Genomic DNA, 20,277 nt, shown 5'->3' with positions numbered 1-20,277 from the left:
GTCTCGAAGCTGCGGAACTTCTGCCATGTCATAAAGTGGTGTGACAGGAAAATCATATGGCAGTTGCAGAGCCAGCCGTATGGCACGACTCTGCACGGTCTGAAGCGTTTTCAGGTGTGTGTCGGCAGCGAAAGCGTACCCAAGGATAGGACAGAGCAGAGCCTTGTACAGCGTAACGCCCAGCCGCGAAGGAAGCCTCGAGTTCGAAATCAGTAAGGGGTAGAGTTTGGTGAGTGCTCCTGGCTTTTTTCTTCACCACCTGAACGTGTGGGCGCCAAGTAAGGCGGCGGTCGATGGTGACGCCGAGATATTGTGCCGTAAGACGCCATGTGACGGCACTTCCACCGACGAGGATCGGTGACACGCGTGCAGTGTTGATGCGCCTGGCCGCCGACAGGAACGGCGTTTTTCCGCCGTTGAACTGCAGACATCATTGACGCCCCGTGCTGCAAGTGTGTCGACAGCGAGTTGCAATCTACGGCGCAGTACATGGCCGTTCAGACTTCTGTTGTAGAGCGTCGTATCGTCTGCGTAAAGAGTGAGCTGTACGAGATCGATCTTCGGTGCGTCTGAGGTGTACGAGTACAGAGCCCTGCGGCATGCCTGCAGTAACTAGACGAACGGTGTGCAAGGTATTTGCAGCTCCCACGTTAAATGTCCATCCCTCGACGTAGACACTGATGAGGTGAACTTGTGATGCTGGTATCCCAAATTGAAGAAGTTTGAACAAGAGCCCACGGTACCCTAACTCACATTTTCATTTTCCACTAGTATGTGAGATTTGATTAATCGATTCCCAGTGGACGAACTACGAGAAAAGATTAGACGGTAGTAGGAACGAGACGTTATCGAGTATTAGATGTAAATGAGCATTTTTTTAAAGAATGTGAGAAAATATGTACATTAAGCAATAGGATGCTAGTAGTAACACCTAAAGCCCAGCAGTAATAGACAGCACGGAAAATACTGAATGAACAAAAGGAGTAAATAATGCTGACATCTGGAAAATTCTACAACATAGGAGATACACTCATTACGCAAACGTAAAAACTGTTCGAACTAAACTCCTGGAAATGGGAAAAAGAACACATTGACACCGGTGTGTCAGACCCACCACACTTGCTCCGGACACTGCGACAGGGCTGTACAAGCAATGATCACACGCACGGCACAGCGGACACACCAGGAACCGCGGTGTTGGCCGTCGAATGGCGCTAGCTGCGCAGCAATTGTGCACCGTCGCCGTCACTGTCAGCCAGTTTGCCGTGGCATACGGAGCTCCATCGCAGTCTTTAACACTGGTAGCATGCCGCGACAACGTGGACGTGAACCGTATGTGCAGTTGACGGACTTTGAGCGAGGGCGTATAGTGGGCATGCGGGAGGCCGGGTGGACGTACCGCCGAATTGCTCAACACGTGGGGCATGAGGTCTCCACAGTACATCGATGTCGTCGCCAGTGGTCGGCGGAAGGTGCACGTGCCCGTCGACCTGGGACCGGACCGCAGCGACGCACGGATGCACGCCAAGACTGTAGTATCCTATGCAGTGCCGTAGGGGACCGCACCGCCACTTCCCAGCAAATTAGGGACACTGTTGCTCCTGGCGAGGACCATTCGCAACTGTCTCCATGAAGCTGGGCTACGGTCCCGCACACCGTTAGGCCGTCTTCCGCTCACGCCCCAACATCGTGCAGCCCGCCTCCAGTGGTGTCGCGACAGGCGTGAATGAAGGGACGAATGGAGACGTGTCGTCTTCAGCGATGAGAGTCGCTTCTGCCTTGGTGCCAATGATGGTTGTATGCGTGTTTGGAGCCGTGCAGGTGAGCGCCACAATCAGGACTGCATACGACCGAGGCACACAGGGCCAACACCCGGCATCATGGTGTGGGGAGCGATCTCCTACACTGGCCGTACACCACTGGTGATCGTCGAGGGGACACTGAATAGTGCACGGTACATCCAAACTGTCATCGAACCCATCGTTCTACCATTCCTAGACCGGCAAGGGAACTTGCTGTTCCAACAGGACAATGCACGTCCGCATGTATCCCGTGCCACCCAACGTGCTCTAGAAGGTGTAAGTCAACTACCCTGGCCAGGTGGAAATGGCATGGCAAGCCGTTCCACAGGACTACATCCAGCATCTCTACGATTGTCTCCATGGGAGAATAGCAGCCTGCATTGCTGCGAAAGGTGGATATACACTGTACTAGTGCCGACATTGAGCATGCTCTGTTGCCTGTGTCTATGTGCCTGTGGTTCTGTCAGTGTGATCATGTGATGTATCTGGCCCCAGGAATGTGTCAATAAAGTTTCCCCTTCCTGGGACAATGAATTCACGGTGTTCTTATTTCAATTTCCAGGAGTGTAGATGATACTGAAAAGAACGTACCCCGCCTCCGATCCCTAAGTCAATGTAAAAATGTAGGCATTTTACCGGACGATGCAACGGAACCCAAGGCATGTCGTACAAGAACAGTGGTCGGTAAAGGCTATGAGATGAGATACACAACTTTTTCTCTTTACGAAAGGTGTTGCCGCGAATGAAAACCATTATCCGCAACGATAACTGCAGGTATGACGGGTATGAAAGGTAATTTAGTACGAAAACATACGTGACATCATTCTACATACCATGATATACACGAATAACCGATTGATTTGTAGATGGTCGTTAACATTAACCAAGATCTTTGAAATTTAATCTCAAGAATGAAGAACATAGCATATAAGCTAAATGTGGTGGAGGGGGTCGAAGGGAAAAGTAATTATAGTGAGGAACCAGATGCTGGGGGAAAAGAACAGTAACACAATTATATAAAAGTTATAATTTGCTGCCTGACAATCACTAGGTCCGATAAAATGACATCCTTAACTCGGCCACATTCTGTTCTCGCACGGAGAGACGACCACTGAAAACTTGAAAATATTTGGATGCCAAGCTGCACAGCTACCTTACATTTAGTACTGCAGTTTGTAAATTACGTGATCGAAATACCTGAAGAACTTCTCTTTTGTTGTAGGTGCAATGTGATGGACATAGTTTGGTAAAGATTAAATGAAGCATTACCTCGGAAACTGTGGATAACTGCTTAAAGAATACCGACATAGTTCTAAAAAAGTTCCACAATTTGCATGACAATCGATACCGCAACCAAGACGGCGTTTGTGAGTGTATCAACGCTGTGTCATCTATAGTGCTGTTACTTACATCATGTGTATCGCTCTCGAACAATGGTATGGAATCGTCATATTCCACAATCAGCTCTTCGTCAGATCCCTGCGCCAACACCACATCAGCACTGCCTGCATTTTCACCTGAAAGGAGAAACATAGACAATGTTCCAATAAAGAAACATTCTGCAAATTCAGTCCGTTCTTTACATAAGCTGTAATCTATAAACTAACGTACATCTGACTTGGAGCTGCTAGTATGGATTGGGCTATTAAAAGATAAGGTCCTTGAACTTGGTTTGTGCTTTTTGATAGGTGCTTTGGTTGCACACATGTTGGAATAGGATTCGTTGCATGTTTTACAGGTGAGAAGAGATTTCAGATTAGAACAGTCTTTGTGAAGTTGTCAGTGTGGACAGGTGGGAAGGACTGAGGGTTCTTACATTTACTGGTGAAGTGATCACTGTACAGTAGGCAATGGGGGCGTCTGATGGATTAGGACTGGCGAATCCTAGTTCAGTTGCATAGCGTTTGAAGTATAGGAAGGCTCCGCTATGGATTAGTATGGATTAGGTGGCCAGTGGTGTCTGCTGATTCGGTGAAAGGACTAAATAAGCATGGCTGTGGTTCTTATGAGTGCAAAATGATGCAAATTTCAAGGTAGGGATTGGAATTTAATTTCCACACAACATTTCTACGGTGATCTCAGGGTCTACCTAACTGACAACATCAATGAGGATCGGTGGGCAATGAGGCAAATGTGGTTTTGACCTGCAAGGGGACAGCAGGGTGAAGATGGCATGAGTACAAACAGGAGACCTACTGGCGTAGATTGTTGATGGGATTGGAATCAGTGGATTTTATGATAGCTGAGTTTCTCCTGGGAATTCTTTTGAAATAGAGTGTTTGATTATAGATTTCTTAGAGGAAAGTCTTTGGGTTTAGGAATTTGGCTTCTGAACTGGATAACAAAGGTTTATGTGTTTGGAAGATTTGGTTGAAAATATCGGTAGCTGGATTATTGATGGACGGTTGAGAGGGAGTATTCTGGGTGGATGTTGCTACCATGTAGTCTGTAACCCCTTATCGTTTGAGATTTTAAATCGTTTTGAAAAATGGGCGTGTGCGCTGTTACATGTCGGAGGCTTACTAGGGATATGGGATGGCATTTATTGGACCGTGGAAGATAAGAGGTAAGTATCGATTCGAATGTTACCTAGAAACGGCAATTTCGGCACTGCGGAGATGATGATCTGTTCATTTGGTACTGCAGTAGAGGGTGCAGATGCTGGCGACAGTGGTGCTAATGGTGCTGTATCTGGAAGAGATGCTGGTTGTGCTGGTGGCTGTGTTGATATTGGCGGTAGTGGTGGTTCAGCTGATGTCTTGGGCTGTTCAGCTGCTGCTGCCGCCAATGGTGCCGATGCCGCTGATGGTGCCAATGCCGCCAATGCACACTGCTCTGGATCTGAAAAAAGTGATAGTTACTGAATAAGTTGACTATTATAGAATCTTGTAGAGGAGGCTCTAGTGCATGTTACTTAAATAGGAAAGTAGCGTATCTTTGATACTCGAGACGCTACGTTAGCTCAAAGTTACTGTTCTCGGCACAGCGTTAACGAGAGGTAATGACTCATAAATATCACCCTTATTGGAAGCGTGTGTAACTTTTTACTCAGTTTTGTTTGATTGAGGGTAGTAGGGTAGGTATGTAGAATACTCGTATTAGCGTATATCATGTTTTCATTGACTTACACTACAGCGTGTTAGAAATCCATGTCAAATATGTGACTATAAAATGATCTATCTCGTAAAACTAAGATTAGAAAAACAGATATGTATTCAGCGTTATTCAGGAATTTTCGTCGTGACGCTTTTAACTTATACTGATTTGTAGTAGAACGTGAAAGTAATTTCTGACCTTCTCTGTCTCTCTACTTGTGACGTTAGAAATACACGACGCCGAGGCACACTGGGCAGTTGTTTTGATAGGATATGTCGACTGCTACGAACACTGTTGCGTATCTTTATCATTTCAATATACACTATTTGATCAAATGTATCCGGATACCCCAAAAAACATACGTTTTTCCTATTAGGTGCATTGTGCTGCCACCTATTGCCAGGTACTCCATATCAGCGACCTCAGTAGTCATTACACATTGTAAGAGAGCAGAATTGGGTGCTCTGTGGAACTCACAGACTTCGACCGTGAGTTCACTTGTGTCATACGTCTCTACACGAGATTTCCACACTCCTAAACATTCCTAAGTCCACTATTTCCGATGTGATAGTGAAGTGGAAACGTGAAGGGACACAAAAGCATACAGGCCGACCTCGTCTGTTGACTGACAGAGACCGCGGACAGTTGAAGAGGGTTGTAATGTGTAATAGGCAGACATCTATCCAGACCATCACACAGGAATTCCAAACTGCATCAGGGTGCAATGCAATTACTATGACAGTGAGGCGGAATGTGATAAAACTTGGTTTTCAAGGTCGAGCGGTTGCTCATAAGCCACACATCACGCCGTAAATGCCAAACGACGCCCCGCTTGCTGAAAGGAATGTAATCATTTTACGATTGAAGAGTGGAAAAACGTTGTGTGGAGTGACAAATCACGGTAAACAATGTCGTGATCCGATGGCAGGGTGTGGGTATGGCGAATGCCCGATGAACCTCATCTGCCAGCGTGTGTTGTGCCATCAGCAGAATTCAGAGGCGGTGGTGTTATGGTGTGGTCGTGTTTTCCAAAGTGTTCAAATGTTTGTGAATTCCTAAGGGACCAAACTGCTGAGATCATCGGTCCCTAACCTTACACACTACTTAAACTAAATTATGCTAAGAACGACAGACACACCCATGCCCGAGGGAGGACTCGAACCTCCGGCGGGAGGAGCCGCGCCATCCGTGACATGGCGCCTCAAACCTCGCGGCCACTCCGCGCGGTGTGTTTATCATGGAGGGGGGCTTGCACCCCTTGTTCTTTTACGTGGCACTGTCACAGCACAGGCCTACAATGATATTTTAAGCCCCTTCTTGCTTCCAACTGTTGAAGAGCAATTCGGAGATGGCGATTGCATCTTTCGACCTGTTCATAATGCACGGCCTGTGGAGGAGTGGTAACACGACATTCCTGTAATGGACTGGCTCGCACAGAGTCTGACCTGAATCCCACAGTACACCTTTGGGATGTTTCCAGAATGAGATTTTTCACTCCGCAGCGGAGTATGCGCTGGTATGAAACTTCCTGAGGTCATCGGACCCTAGGCTCTCGGTCCGGCACACAGTTTGATCTGCCAGGAAGTTTCACCTTTGGGATTTTTTGTAATGCCGACTTCATGCCAGGCCTCACCGACCGACATCGAAGCCTCTCCTCAGTGCAGCATTCCTTGAAGAATGGGCTGCCATTCCCCAAGAAACCTTCCAGCACCTGATTGAACATATGCCTGCGAGAATGGAAGCTGTCATCATGGCTAAGGGTGGGCAAACATCATATCGAATTCCACCATTAAGGATGGAGGGCGCCACGAACTTGTAAGTCATTTTCAGACAGGTGTCCGGATTCTTTTGATCACATAGTGTATATACATCAGATTATTTATTTTAACGTGTCTTTAAATTTTTATCGTTTTTGTAAAATATCTGCCAATTCGAATACAGCGATAACTAGTACATCGAAACCAGAATCCACGGAATGGAAGAAGCATGGTTGACCAAATATGGAGTTCAATCAAGAAACAGATTGAAGCAAAAGAAGACAAGCCTCTGATTAATATAACAGGAGTTGTCGCTAGCTAATCATTTGAGCCTTTGTTACTCCATTGCCACTAAAGTTTGCCCAGTATTCTCAATGAAACCTTGACAAAGTCACCATTGCACACTGATAAATAAAAATCAGCGTTACAATATCAGCAACACACACAGTAGTAAAACGTCTGCCGATGACGCATTTTCCGAAGTCGTCGACGTAAAGTTATGTAAATACTAGTACATGATTATTAGGAATTCAATGAAAAAACACAATGCTCTTATCTAACCCACTTATGAAAAAATGGTAGAAGCTGAATTCGGTGTCACCTATCAGAGATATACATAATCGAACTAGTTCCAAAGTCAAAGTGCAAATACACTTAAATCACATCAGAAAGTATTTTATATGTTCAATGTCAGGTTGATTTAAAAATAGGATTTAGGTAGTTCTTCGGCACAGTGAACACAAGCAAAAGTTACTAATGGAAGTGATACGGACGTTAATGTTTATTACATCATTGGTTCTATTGCATCTAGACAGTCTATTACAAACAAGGTAGTGATACGGAGAAATACTACCCTTTGTCGCTTCGTTTTCGTAGACCAACAAGGCTACAATTTTTATATGGAAACACAGAGTCTACTTCAAATGACAAAAAATATATTGACGATCAGATTGTGTCACTAGTTCGTTTCAAATCATTTGCGATTGTAAAGTAATAATAATTCATTATAAAAAAGTTTTCGCAGCGAACTTTTACATCATCCATGCGTTTCTACCAGTGCGTAGCAAACATCTAAACATTTTAATAATCTCGATTTTGTAAAAAATATAGTGATACATGTTTCCAATATACGTTAGGGATTATCAGCCTTACATGCCTACATTCGTTGCTTTCAGTGCTTACTTCACCTTGGATATAAACCTGCGAGTAAAAAAATTGGCAGTTGCGATCAACGGAAGACAAAAATCGTTTTGAGATTAGGGAAAAAACAATTCACAAGGGGTTTCAAAGGCAGCTAGGGCTTCTTGTTGATCGCTAAAAGGCTGGGTATAGGAACTCCAACGACAGCAACACTGCTCGTCATTTTTTTCAGTAATCATCAGTGTTGCACAAATCCTGGGTCTGGACGAAGATTCCGTTCACGTTTCGCGTTATCTTGAAGGTCGTGCCATGTTCCTATAAGTTGAGCTTCGAAAAATTTAAAAAACCATTGTCGTGATACTGTGAAAGTGTACGTAGACAAGTTCCCTTGGTATTACATGTATATGACAGTTCATAAAGTCCTACTGCACGGTGCCTAGACAACAGAAACAAGAATATTGCAAGAAGGTTAGTTATCTGAAATTTCTCAGGAAACTGGAAGTAAGGCCAAAACAAATATCGTGCAGGGTTATCCAGGAAAAATTCAAGCACAAATTTAATGGAAGATGTGTTACGTTGCTTCCCGGTATCTTCAGATCCACTTGTTTTGAGCATGAGCAAAATTAAACCCAGAAACAGTAAAAACCTGTCAACATTTTTTAAAGTGTAGATATTATTACATAATAGCTGGTAGGTTAACAGTTTTCAAAATATTATAAACATTACTTGTCATTTTGAATTTTGAAACTATAATATGAAGTTTCTAATCAGCGACCTCAAAAACCCTTATATAAAAATTCAGGTTTAAATCTAAAGCTTTTTCTATTTTTGGTCAACTCTTTTGACATACAGACCATTTTGTGATGCCTGTGATGCCACCGATGACTGCAATGTCACTGACGAAGTACCGGACAGTGAAGAAGGACCGGATGCTGACAAAGGGCCAGACACTGATGGGCCAGATCCTGATGATGGGCCGGACCCTGATGATGGGCCGCACCCTGATGATGGGCCGCAACCTGATGATGGGCCGCAACCTGGTGATGGGCCGCAACCTGGTGACGGGCCGGACTCTGACGCTGTGGCTGATTCTGTTGTTTCTTTTGCTCTTGCGGCTGAAAATTTCAAAGTTCTGGTTACATTATGCTGTAAGAGAAACAACCGCACAACCACAATTAACATGCAAGTGAACAATAGATGAGAACATAGACACAAACACAGAAGCAATTCATGTACTGATACCAGCAGTTACTGACGACCAGTGAGCACAAGATGAGAGGCATCTAGCCAAAACCAGAAGGTGACCATGATGGAAAGTAGCCAGAGAAGGAGAAGAACGTAAATTAGATCTCAAAAGCGAGAACATGCATTCTCAAACCGACGTCCATTGAAAAAGAACGTTCTTGTGCTACAACGCATGGAGGGAATGGGCCAACACAGCCTCTCCCGGCGTAAATCTGTAGTAGTAAGCAATTTTACCTACAATTCCTTAGGTTCTTTGACATTTGTAGTGCGAGGCAGAACTGTGACTGTAGCGATATGATAACATGGAGGATTAACACCTTTCCAAGAAATCTCAAACTCCAACTACAATACGAATGTTTGAGGAGAGATTAATGTTTAACGTCCCGCAGACAACAAGGTCATTAGAGACGGAGAACACGCTCGGATCAGGGAAGGATGCGGAAGGAAATCGGCCGTGCCTTTTCAAAGGTTCAAAAATGGCTCTGAGCACTATGGGACTCAACTTCTGAGGTCATTAGTCCCCTAGAACTTAGAACTAGTTAAACCTAACTAACCTAAGGACATCACAAACATCCATGCCCGAGGCAGGATTCAAACCTGCGACCGCAGCGGTCTTGCGGTTCCAGACTACAGCGCCTTTAACCGCACGGCCACTTCGGCCGGCCCTTTTCAAAGGGAAGATCCCAGAATTTGCCTAAAGAAATTTAGGGGAATCTCGGAAAACCTAAATCAGAATGGACGGACGCGGGTTTGAACCATCGTCTTCCCGAATGCGAGTCCAGTGTGCTAACCAATGCTCACCTCGCTCGGTCATGTTTGAAAAAGCTGACTTGGTCAAGTTGCATTTCCACTCTGCAGTATGTAAGACCATGAACAAGGGATGTAAATTCGTAAATTCTCGTCCATGGATGAACTCATCACGACGACGTCATCAAGGTAATTGATGGACTCTGGAATGGACAACATCAGTCGTTCCAAGAAACGCTGAAAAATCGCCGGGGGCGCTAGCCACACCGAACGAGAGGTGCTGATATAGGTACAACCCGAGGCGCGCGTTAATTACAAGGAACTGTTTAGAATCCTCAGATAAATCAGTTTTGAAGAAAATCTTTCTGCTAGCGAGTTTAGCCAATAACTCGTCCGGATGGAGCAAAGGGTGGGTGTCAATAATAGATTGAGTGTCAAATGAAACTTTAAAGCCAGCTCAAAGGCGAACCTGACAGGTAGGTTTCTTAACAGTCACGAGACGTAAACAACTTACTCGATGTAATAGACTGTCCAATTCTAATTTCACTTGATCACGCAAAACCACTTGAATACGACGCGCAAGGGAAAAGCGCGGCCGCCCAGTACGTTTCAGAGTAATGTGGATTTCAAAATTAGTGGCCCGACCTAAACCATCCGACAAAAGGGACGAATGGAAAATCCAAAAGTACTGAAAGCATCCAGACCGAACAAATTTGAGATACCAGCATCATCTACTACCAAAATATCAAGGAACTAACGACAATTTATATAAGGTGGGCGGCGTAAACTGCCCCACAATTTGAATATGCGGCTTGTTGTAACTCACCAAATGTCGAGTAACTGGAGACAACGACGGAGATCCAAAAGCCACAGAAGTTTGTAAGTTCAGTAAAATCATGGCTGCACCCATGTCCACTTGTAGTGGGGGAATTTGCCCATCACTCGCACTGCGATAAATAGTTTTTTGTTATGATTCTTAAGCGTTAGAGACAACTGACACACGTGGCCATTTCTACAGGAAGGGGCTGAGGACGACCCGCAGACGCTGTATGTCTTTTTTCCTAGAGTTGTTACATGTCGCTCAGTGCTTAGATCACGCGGCCCAAACATGTTGCGCGAAACAGTATGGGGAAGACGGGCGCTCGGTGGAGCGCTGCCGTTGCTGTCGTTTTTGGCATGTCGATGTCTGACGGTCAGCAGCAGGAGTCACCGAGACGGTGTCACACTAAACCTCAATCTGGTCACTAGCAGCACGAGATACCTCGAAAGATTGAGCAATATTTAACACTTCTGCCAAAGATGACTTCTAGTGCGTGTTGACGCACCTCCTTGTCAGGAGCCAACCGAATGATGGCGTCACTGACCATAGAATCATCACGGGAGTCGTGATGAACATCGGTAGCAATCTGCGACTGGAGTTCGACCGCCCAAGTGCGGTAGTACTTGTGGACAACGATAGAACTTTACAAGTTGGCATTTACGGTGAACCAACACTTTCTGTCGAACGGAAGCGACCCGGGTCCCTGGACCGGGGATAGCTGGCACAACAATTGGTTGATCCGAGCAGAAATACAAGAAAGAAACAAAGCGTTACGTATGTTTGTATCAGTGACATCAGGTGTTACCACAGCCGCTTCTCGTAAGCCTATTAGTCTTCGGCTGTATCCACGTAAGGGAGAAATGGCGGCGGGTAAGCCGTCGGCGTGAAAGCCTCACTAGGCTGTGCTCCCGACAGGTCCGAGGTAGCAACCGCCAGAGCCTGCTGCTGCTGCTACTCGAGGAGAGATTGAAGCACTGCCCCCATGGACAGAAGAACCGAAGGAGGAACTAAACAAACTGAGCACGTGGAAGTGAGAACCTTATTCATAGTCAGTTCTGTCGTCAACACTGCGGCTGCACTGAACCAATGATAATTCTTGATCCACATACAAGGGAACAATAGTTGAGAACATGCACGTAAACATGCCCTCCGGTAGACGGCGCTGCAGATAGTTCTCCGTGAATACAACTCATGGGGTCCACCACAGGTCGCCGCTGCTGGCCGGCCCAAGAAGTTGCTGCTGCTGGAATATTCGAAGAGTAGCGGTGCCGGTGCCTGGTGTCGAGGCCTGTATTAAGTACACGGCTATAGCAGTTAACGCTTTATACACTGAGGAAAACAGAGAGGGATGGGAGGATGTCAAAATACGACAACGATGTTGGGGCAGTGGCTGTGATTGAACTGTTTGTACATGAGACGGTGCTACCGTCCCACGTCGTTCTTCCTGTAATACGTCTGAGTGGAACAATGTGTCAGAGGCGGGCGGTAGCGACTATGGTGACGACTACGACGACGGGGGAGATTCCTTTAACCGGCTTCAGCGGGGCGGCGATTCCCGGTCTTAAGGAGGTTAGATTACGCCTGGCAGTGGCGATATCTTCCAACAACGGTCCACCAGAAGATCGGAGGCACCGGGTGACCAGTGGCAGCGACGTTGACGACGACTTCTTCGAACAGTGCTAGCAAAACCGTGAATCCACTTGTTTCTCGTGCACATTCATACGGCCCCTTGTAAAATCTTGACTTCATGTCTGACATTTCACTAACACAGCATACCTGCCCCATATAGTAGGCACAACAACTGAGCACTCTGAGTAACGAATTTGTAAGTCAATGTTGTCTGCTATCGCTAAAAGCCAGATGATTATTAAGTAACGATAGTTACATTTATGACATCCTAAAAAACGACACATGTTACTGTACTCCTGCAACCTCATTCAGAGCTGCAAACATTTAACTGTAACTAAACGGCTCTTTCTTTAGAATAGGCTTCGTACAATCATTTCTTTCACGATCCTTCCGTGAACAGAACGGTACGAAGTGTCAATGTCTAGCACAATGAACGTATTTTGGGCTATGTTGAAGAGTATAAATGCTGACATAAAGCGCTAAAACATGGATCCCAAACGGGGAGATGGTCTGTGCGAATAGCCCCATAATTGTTGAGCTACTTACCTGCAATATCAACTACTATATACCGCCGAATGTTGTAGGAGCACCGGGACACGAGTCGGTCATCAGCTGCTAAAGAGTGGCTAAAATGGCTCTGAGCACTATGGAACTTAACTTCTGAGGTCATCAGTCCCCTAGAACTTAGAACTACTTGAACCTAACTAACCTAAGGACATCGCACACATCCATGACCGAGGCAGGATTCGAACCTGCGACCGTAGCGGTCGCGCGGTTCCAGACTGTAGCGACTAGAACCGCTCGGCCACTCCAGCCGGCTGTTAAAGAGTATGAGGTGCGTTTGTCTCAGTACAGTTCTGGCAGAAATGTATTCTTGAAACCCCACGTTCAAATCAGCGGTAATCCAACTTTCAGCAGATAGTCGATCGGCTCGTATGGAACTGCAGGGGCGACGCGAATTCCGCTTAACAGACACTTCTGGTCGTTGTGTGTGCCACTTAATGTATGTAGAGACATTGTCTTTTCGATATTTTAGATCCATCCTACACAATTTTTATCTCGGAAATCCGAGTTCTTGTGTAATCTTTTATATGCTATGACTCAAGCGTCTAGTACCAACTATCAGCCCTCGTTCAGAGTCGGTTAAGGAGCACGCCGTCATGACATTCACTGCACACTTGCCTGTAACTAATTTCTCGGATATCGCACAATGCGATATATCTAGTAATAACGTTCGGCCACCATACACAGTACATCCTCAGTGGGATAGCTCCACTGCAACGTTTAACCACCCAGCTCAATAGAGACACGATCGTGGAACGCTGTGCACTAGAGAGACAACGGATACTATAACTTCAGTTACAAAAGAAAAAAAAAAACCTGTATGAGTAACGTTCCTAGGGTATGAATGAGTCGTCTTCGTCTTCAGTTCAACATTATCCAGCCTCAGGACAGGTAGGGACGTTTATAGTACTTCTCCACTTTCACCAATTGTTCTTTTGTGACTGTTTCCATTCCATATTCCTTCTTGGTAAACTGATCTCGACTGAATCAATAAATTTCGCTCTGGGTTTCCCTCTTACCCTCAGACTTGGCTACCATGCCATGGGATCCTGCCATCGTGAATTCTCTTAAAATGTCAAAGTCATTGTATTCAACTCCTCTCAGGTCTATCACTCAACTTTTCTACTCCTATTTCCTTCCTATCATGTTATTTCTCACTCTGACTCTCCTCGTTTTCACGAATATATTTCTCAGGGATTTTATTTTCGAAGACTGGACTTCACATTCCTGTCTTCTTGTCATACCCCAGGTCTCCGTTGCAGATGTTAATATGGGTGGAGAGTACGTTTTACATAGCACTTACTTACAGTTACTTTGGCACCTCCTTTACTCAGACCAAGTCCCTCAGACACTAGTAAAATTCATTGTTCTTGTGTACCCTTCTGCTAATTCCATCCTCCATCCGTCCACGTGGCGAAATAGAATTTAGCGTGGCATATTCGTTGTAGCTTTAGGAGATTCTGGAGATAAAGCTCCCTCAACGATTACCTGATTCTCTTGCAAGCGACTACATAACATAGTGTGTAATTTCATGTTTAAATGTCATCTTCTAACATTGTTTTAGGGAGGTGTGTCCAGAAGGTTCAAATGGTTCAAATGGCTCTGAGCAATATGGGACTTAACTTCTGAGGTTATCAGTCCCCTAGAACTTAGAACTACTTAAATCTAACTAACCTAAGGACATCACACACACCCATGACCAAGGCAGGATTCGAACCTGCGACCGTAGCGGTCGTGGGGTTCCAGACTGTAGCGCCTAGAACCGCTCGGCCACCCCGGCCGGCGACGAAAGAGAGACCAGTACACTAACCACTGCATGTTTTACGTAGCCTATAAGTAATGGTTATGAAGTTATGTCTGCTAGAAGCTCTCAGTGAAGGTTTCGTTTGTAATCTGGCCTTCGGTTGTCCTTCGAAATGTTATACGGTGTGCTGTGCACTGCGACTCTAATACATTCCTGTCGTGTTTCGCACTGAACAGGAAGCACTAATCTGTGGTTTTCAGAAAGGACGAATCTCGGTCACAGGTGCCAATAAAACTATTAATGAAATCCTTGACAGTTAGAATTCATGTTGCCCTCTGCTCTTCCGTGAACATGTACGGCAGGAATGGAGAACAGAATATTTCAACATAATATCAGTCTAAAGTCAGTTTGTATCTAAGTTGCTATTTAATAGACAGTAATTAAGTTTTTCGATGTGTTGTACATATTTGGTGTATTTCTTTTTTGGCTGTAATTATAAACACTGTTTTCTCCATCTTTCTCATTTCATTCTCATCTCGTATCACTCATTTTAATACACAGGAAATAGATGTAGAAAAATCTTATGTCGCGAGACTCATCGAGAGATGCTACGTCATTGCCGCCGCTCACCGGGTTTTTGACCAGTGTGGCGCTAATAAAAACCAGAAACTAATAGCAGAGGAGAATTTGTATACACAAAAATCAGAAACAAATGTAAAGAGAAATACATAACCGCATCCAGTAAAACGCTATTTACTGCACTTAATGAATTACACAATGCCGCTTTCCAAAAACACGTGCCTTTCCAACCCCCTCCCCTCTCTCTCTATCGTTCTCATTCTCCCTCTCTTGCTCTCTCTCTCTCTCTTTCACACACACACACACACACACACACACACACACACACACACACACGCACACACCAACAATTTCCACCATCAGAAGCAGCACACAAACTTGCACTAAATATTTGGAAGTAGTGCCACACAGGATAAAACCAAAACGATGAACAAGTGACCAGCGACAATAATATAGCATCTCTCGATTAGTATGGCGAAATGAGGTTATTCGTTATCTCTTTCGTGTGTGAAAACGTGTGATACTAGTTGAGAGTGAAATGAGAAATGTAGGAAAACCAGTGTATATATACTGCAGGAAAAAGTACGCACTATTACATGATTTCAATTCACTCAAGATTTATTGTTGCGCATGAGTGCATCTGGAGTACCTGAAATAATTACATTTTTAAAACAGTAGCACAAGCGGTTCTGAGGTTTCAAATATCGACGCATGCTGCAACACTGGTGTAACCTCCAAGGGCGGCAATGGAGGAGCTCACTCTGGCATCCAGTTGATAATGCAGATGGCGAACATTGACCTGCGACACGTTATGCCACACCTGCTCGACCTGCTCACGTAATTCTCTAAGAGTTGTTGGCTGACGAGTCGCACCAGTCACTTCTCGCCCCATCGTATCCCAAACGTGCTCGATTGGAGACAAGTACGGAGATCGCGTTAGTCAGGGAAGTTGCTGCATGTTTTGCAGAGCGCTTTCAGCTTCAGGGGCAGTGTGTGGGCAAGAATTATCCTGTTGTAACAAAACATCATCTTCTTGTTACAATAACGCCAAAAGAATGGGTCTAACAACATTCTGCACGTACCGAGCGTTTGTTAGCGTCCCCTCCAGAAACACCTGAGGTGTGCACCAGTTATAGCTTATCGCATATGGGACCATGAGGCCTCGGCCGTGGCCGGTGTGTCTAGGTCGAATGCACTCTCGAGATAGCGACGATCACTTGCGTGCAGGGAGATCTGCTTTCATCGCTGAAGACCACGGCTCGCCATTCCATATCCCAAGCTATCTTCCGACGGTACCAGTCGAGCCGTGCACATCGATGCTGTCGCGTGAGTGGAAGACGGGCTACAGCTGTGTGTGCCCCTAGGCCCACTGCTAATAACCGGCTCGCAACACTTCCTGCTGACACATTTGGGCTTCCAAGGCGTCTTATCACTGTTATGGTAGCTGTACGATCTGCCACTGCTGCCCTTGGAGTACGACGACCCCGGCGGGAGTATGTGGTGCGTGGACGTCTAGAACCTTACGTACAGGTGTCAGAATGTTCACGTGATTACTGATACGAGCATCGCTGTACTACTGATACAGCGCGTCCAACTTTGGTGGCATGCCGCCAGTCGGAAGGCCACAATTAAACCCCTTCCTGATTCGCTGAGTTGGCTGAAGGAAGAACGCGTGTGTCTCCGCGGTATGGTTGCCTGCTTGCTTCACATGTGTGCACCACAAAGAGCCTTCTGCCTGAAAGCAATCCCTATGAAAGAGTAGACACAGATGACGCTCTGCTAGCTAATCTACGTTATCTGCTGGAGGACGTCATTAAATCCAGTATATGTATATCTACTAGCCCCCAGGTGACATATGCCGCCATCGGATCAAAATCGACAACATCTTTTCATGTGTACTAATTGTACTAATTTTTGTTCCGGCAGTGTATTTACAACATATAAAGAAAACAGAACAGAGCTGTAAAATGAAACGGAGAACAGAAGTACAGAACTTGCATCACTGTTACTCTCGGAAACAGCGTTGGGAAATAACACTGACGTGCCAAAGAAACTGGTATAGGCATGCGTATTCAACTACAGAGGTATGTAAACAGGCAGAATACGGCGCAGCGGTCGCCAACGCCTATGTAAGACAACAAGCGTCTGGCGCAGTTGTTTGATCGGTTACTGCTGTTACAATGACATGTTATCAGTATTCAAGTGAGTTTGAATATGTTGTTATAGTCGGCGCACGAGCGATGGGACACAGCATCTCCGAGGTAGCAAGGAAGTGGGGATTTTCCCGTACGACCATTTCATGAGTGTACCGTGAAACTCACGAATCCGGTAAAACATCAAATCTCCGACATCGCTGCGGCCGGAAAAAGATCCTGCAAGAACGGAACTAACGACGACTGAAAACAATCGTTTAACGTTACACAAGTGCAACCCTTCCGCAAATTGTTGCAGATTTCAGTGCTCGGCCATCAACAAGTGTCAGCATGCGAACCATTCAACGAAAGATCATCGATATGGGTTTTCGGAGCTGAAGGCCTACTCGCGTACCCTTGTTGACTGCACGACACAAAGCTTTAAGTCTCGTTTGGATCCGTAAACACTGACATTGGATTGTTGATGACTGAAAACGTGTTGTCTGGTCGGACGAGTCTCTTTTCAAGTTGTATCAAGCAGATGGACTTGCACTGGTATGGGGCCAATCTCATAAATCCATAGACCGTACGTGTCAGCAGGGGACTGTTCAAACTGGTGGAGACTTGTAATGGCGTGGCGCGTGTGCAGTTGGAGTGATAAGAGACCCCTGATACGTCTACATACGACTCTGAGAGCTGACACATACGTAAGCATCCATTCATGTCCATTATGCATTCCGACGGACTTGGGAATTCCAGCAGGACAATGCGACACACCGCACGTGAAGATTTGCTACAGAATGTCTCCAGGAACGCTCATCAGAGTTTAAACACTTCCTCTGGCCACCAAACTCCCCAGAAGATATGAAAATTATTGAGCATATCTGGAACCCCTTTAAAACGTGCTGTTCACAAGAGATCTCCACCCTCTCGAACTCTTATGGACAGCCCTGCTTGATTCATAGTAGCAATTCCCTCCAGCACAATTTCAGACATTAGTCAAGTCCATGCCATGTCATTTGCGGCATCTCTGCGTGGTCACAGGGACCTACACAATATTAGGCAGGTGTACCATTTCCTTTGGATCTTCACTGTAATAACTCTTCAAGGGAAGAAGGTACCCAGGTCATGTTAAACTGACCGTTTTGAGTGTACCTTTTCTCAGTAATTTTTAACAGTAGAACACTGAAATTTTTTCCACATATATTTACAAGAGCGGTGACATTGTTTTAAGACTAATACATTACGACTACAATTTTGAAAACCGTTTTAATAATGACCCCGTTTTTCATGCAAAATTCTGAAATAAAAGTGTCATGGATCCCTTTATATTATAGCTAGGAAGCTAAAGAAAAATGCCTTTAACGGGCAAAGACGCCATTAGCAGCATCTCACTGAACTTGAACTAGGTCGTGTATTTATGCTACGAGAAGCTGGATGTTCCTTCTGCGATATTGCACAAAGGCTTAGCAGGAATTTAGCCACTGTACATGATTGTTGACAGTGGTGTTCACGAGAATGTACAGCCGCAAGAAGACGGCTCTGGACGGCCACGTGGCACTAGACTGAGGCGGAAGACCATCATATATGATTTATGGCCCTGGCACATCGTAGTGCATCTGCAACACCAATTTGAAAAGCAGTTGACTCCACAATGACACAACAAACTTACAAATCGTTTACCTCAAGGAATGCCCCGAGCCAGACGCCCTGTAGCATGCATTCCACTGTCCCCAACCCATCAACATTTGCGACTTCCGTGGTATCAAGCGCGAGCTCATTGGATGGCAGGATGCGGATCTGTTGTGTTTTCAGATATATGCTGGTTCTGCCTCGTAGCCAGTGAAGGCCGTGTGTTGGTTAGGAGGAGGCCAGTTGAGGACCTGCAACCAACCTGTCTGTGTGTTAGACACACTGGAGCTACATCCGGAGTAATGGCCTGGGTTGCGGTTTCGTATGAGACCAGAAGTACTCTCGTGGTTATCCCACGCACTCTGACTGCAAACGTGTCCGTTAGTCTGGTGAGCAGACCTATTGTGCTTCCATTCATGAACTCCATTCCAGTGTTCTGTTTTTTCAACGTTGTTGTAACTTAACGTGCTCTACAGTGTGACGACATGTTGCCTTGGCCTTCTCGATCACCAGATCTGTCTCCAATTGAACACATATGGGACACAATCGGACGATAACTCCAGCGTCATCCACAAAAAGCATTAACAGTCCCTCCACTGCCCGTCCATGTGAACAGGCATGGAACTCCATCCCACAAACTGACAACCAGCACCTGTACAACACAATACACGCACGTTTGCGTGCTTGCGTTCAACAGTGTAGCGGTTACACCAGTTATTAATGTACCAGCGTTTCAGATTTGCAGTGGCTGATCTCGCACTTATAGTAAACGTATGATCTTGCAATGTTAATCACTAAAATATGTTACCTAGACACATGTATTCCCGAAATTTCATTACTCTACATTTTGGTGTTGCGATTTTTTTCCCATCTGTGTAGATTTCTCTGCTACTAATTTGCAAGCAGTATGTAGTAAAGAATTATATTTTCTAAATTTTGTAGGAGAGCTTAGTAACTTGATAATGGCACATAAAGTTTTCCCTGCTGTAAACTTCTTTCCATTAGTACACATGCCCTACACAAACTTAACATTGTTTTTATTATATTTTCACTATTTTCTTTCTTCGACGTCCTCTAGACGTTTTATGAGAACTTTGGAGATCGATCTCGACGTTTATTTTCGCAGAAACAAGAAACTCACATGCTACGTTGTTGTTATAAAAAACAACTATTAATTCAAAGTCGAGAAGCCACAGAACAACAAGTTGGTGTCTCTCACTCTGCAAGCTGTCGTTTAACCTAACATTTAAGACTTTTGAGTGTGAATTTGGTCCGAAATAATTATATTCGCACAAAGCATACTTCAGTCCATCATAGTCATCTATAAGAAAGAAATTTCATATTTTCATCATTTCGAAGGTATGTTCAGCCCAAGATAATTCTTCCGACT

The 20,277-nt window shown here is 45.2% G+C and overlaps 1 protein-coding gene across 1 annotated transcript in view; it reads right to left on the bottom strand.

Annotated features, from left to right (window-relative positions):
- LOC126183674 (hepatocyte nuclear factor 1-alpha) overlaps positions 1–20,277 on the bottom strand; it is a 65,708-nt gene that overhangs the window by 12,959 nt on the left and 32,472 nt on the right. Inside the window, exons 2-4 of the mRNA XM_049925837.1 lie at positions 8,650–8,910; positions 4,392–4,643; positions 3,213–3,319 (exon numbers count right to left, since the gene is read on the bottom strand). Of these exons, the coding sequence (XP_049781794.1) occupies positions 3,213–3,319; positions 4,392–4,643; positions 8,650–8,910 (620 nt within the window). The remainder of the gene's footprint in view (positions 1–3,212; positions 3,320–4,391; positions 4,644–8,649; positions 8,911–20,277) is intronic.

The sequence above is a fragment of the Schistocerca cancellata genome, chromosome 4, assembly GCF_023864275.1.
Source record: "Schistocerca cancellata isolate TAMUIC-IGC-003103 chromosome 4, iqSchCanc2.1, whole genome shotgun sequence".
Lineage (NCBI taxonomy): Eukaryota > Metazoa > Arthropoda > Insecta > Orthoptera > Acrididae > Schistocerca > Schistocerca cancellata.
The sequence above is the reverse complement of the archived record's forward strand: the minus strand, read 5'-3'. Positions and strand labels throughout refer to the sequence as shown.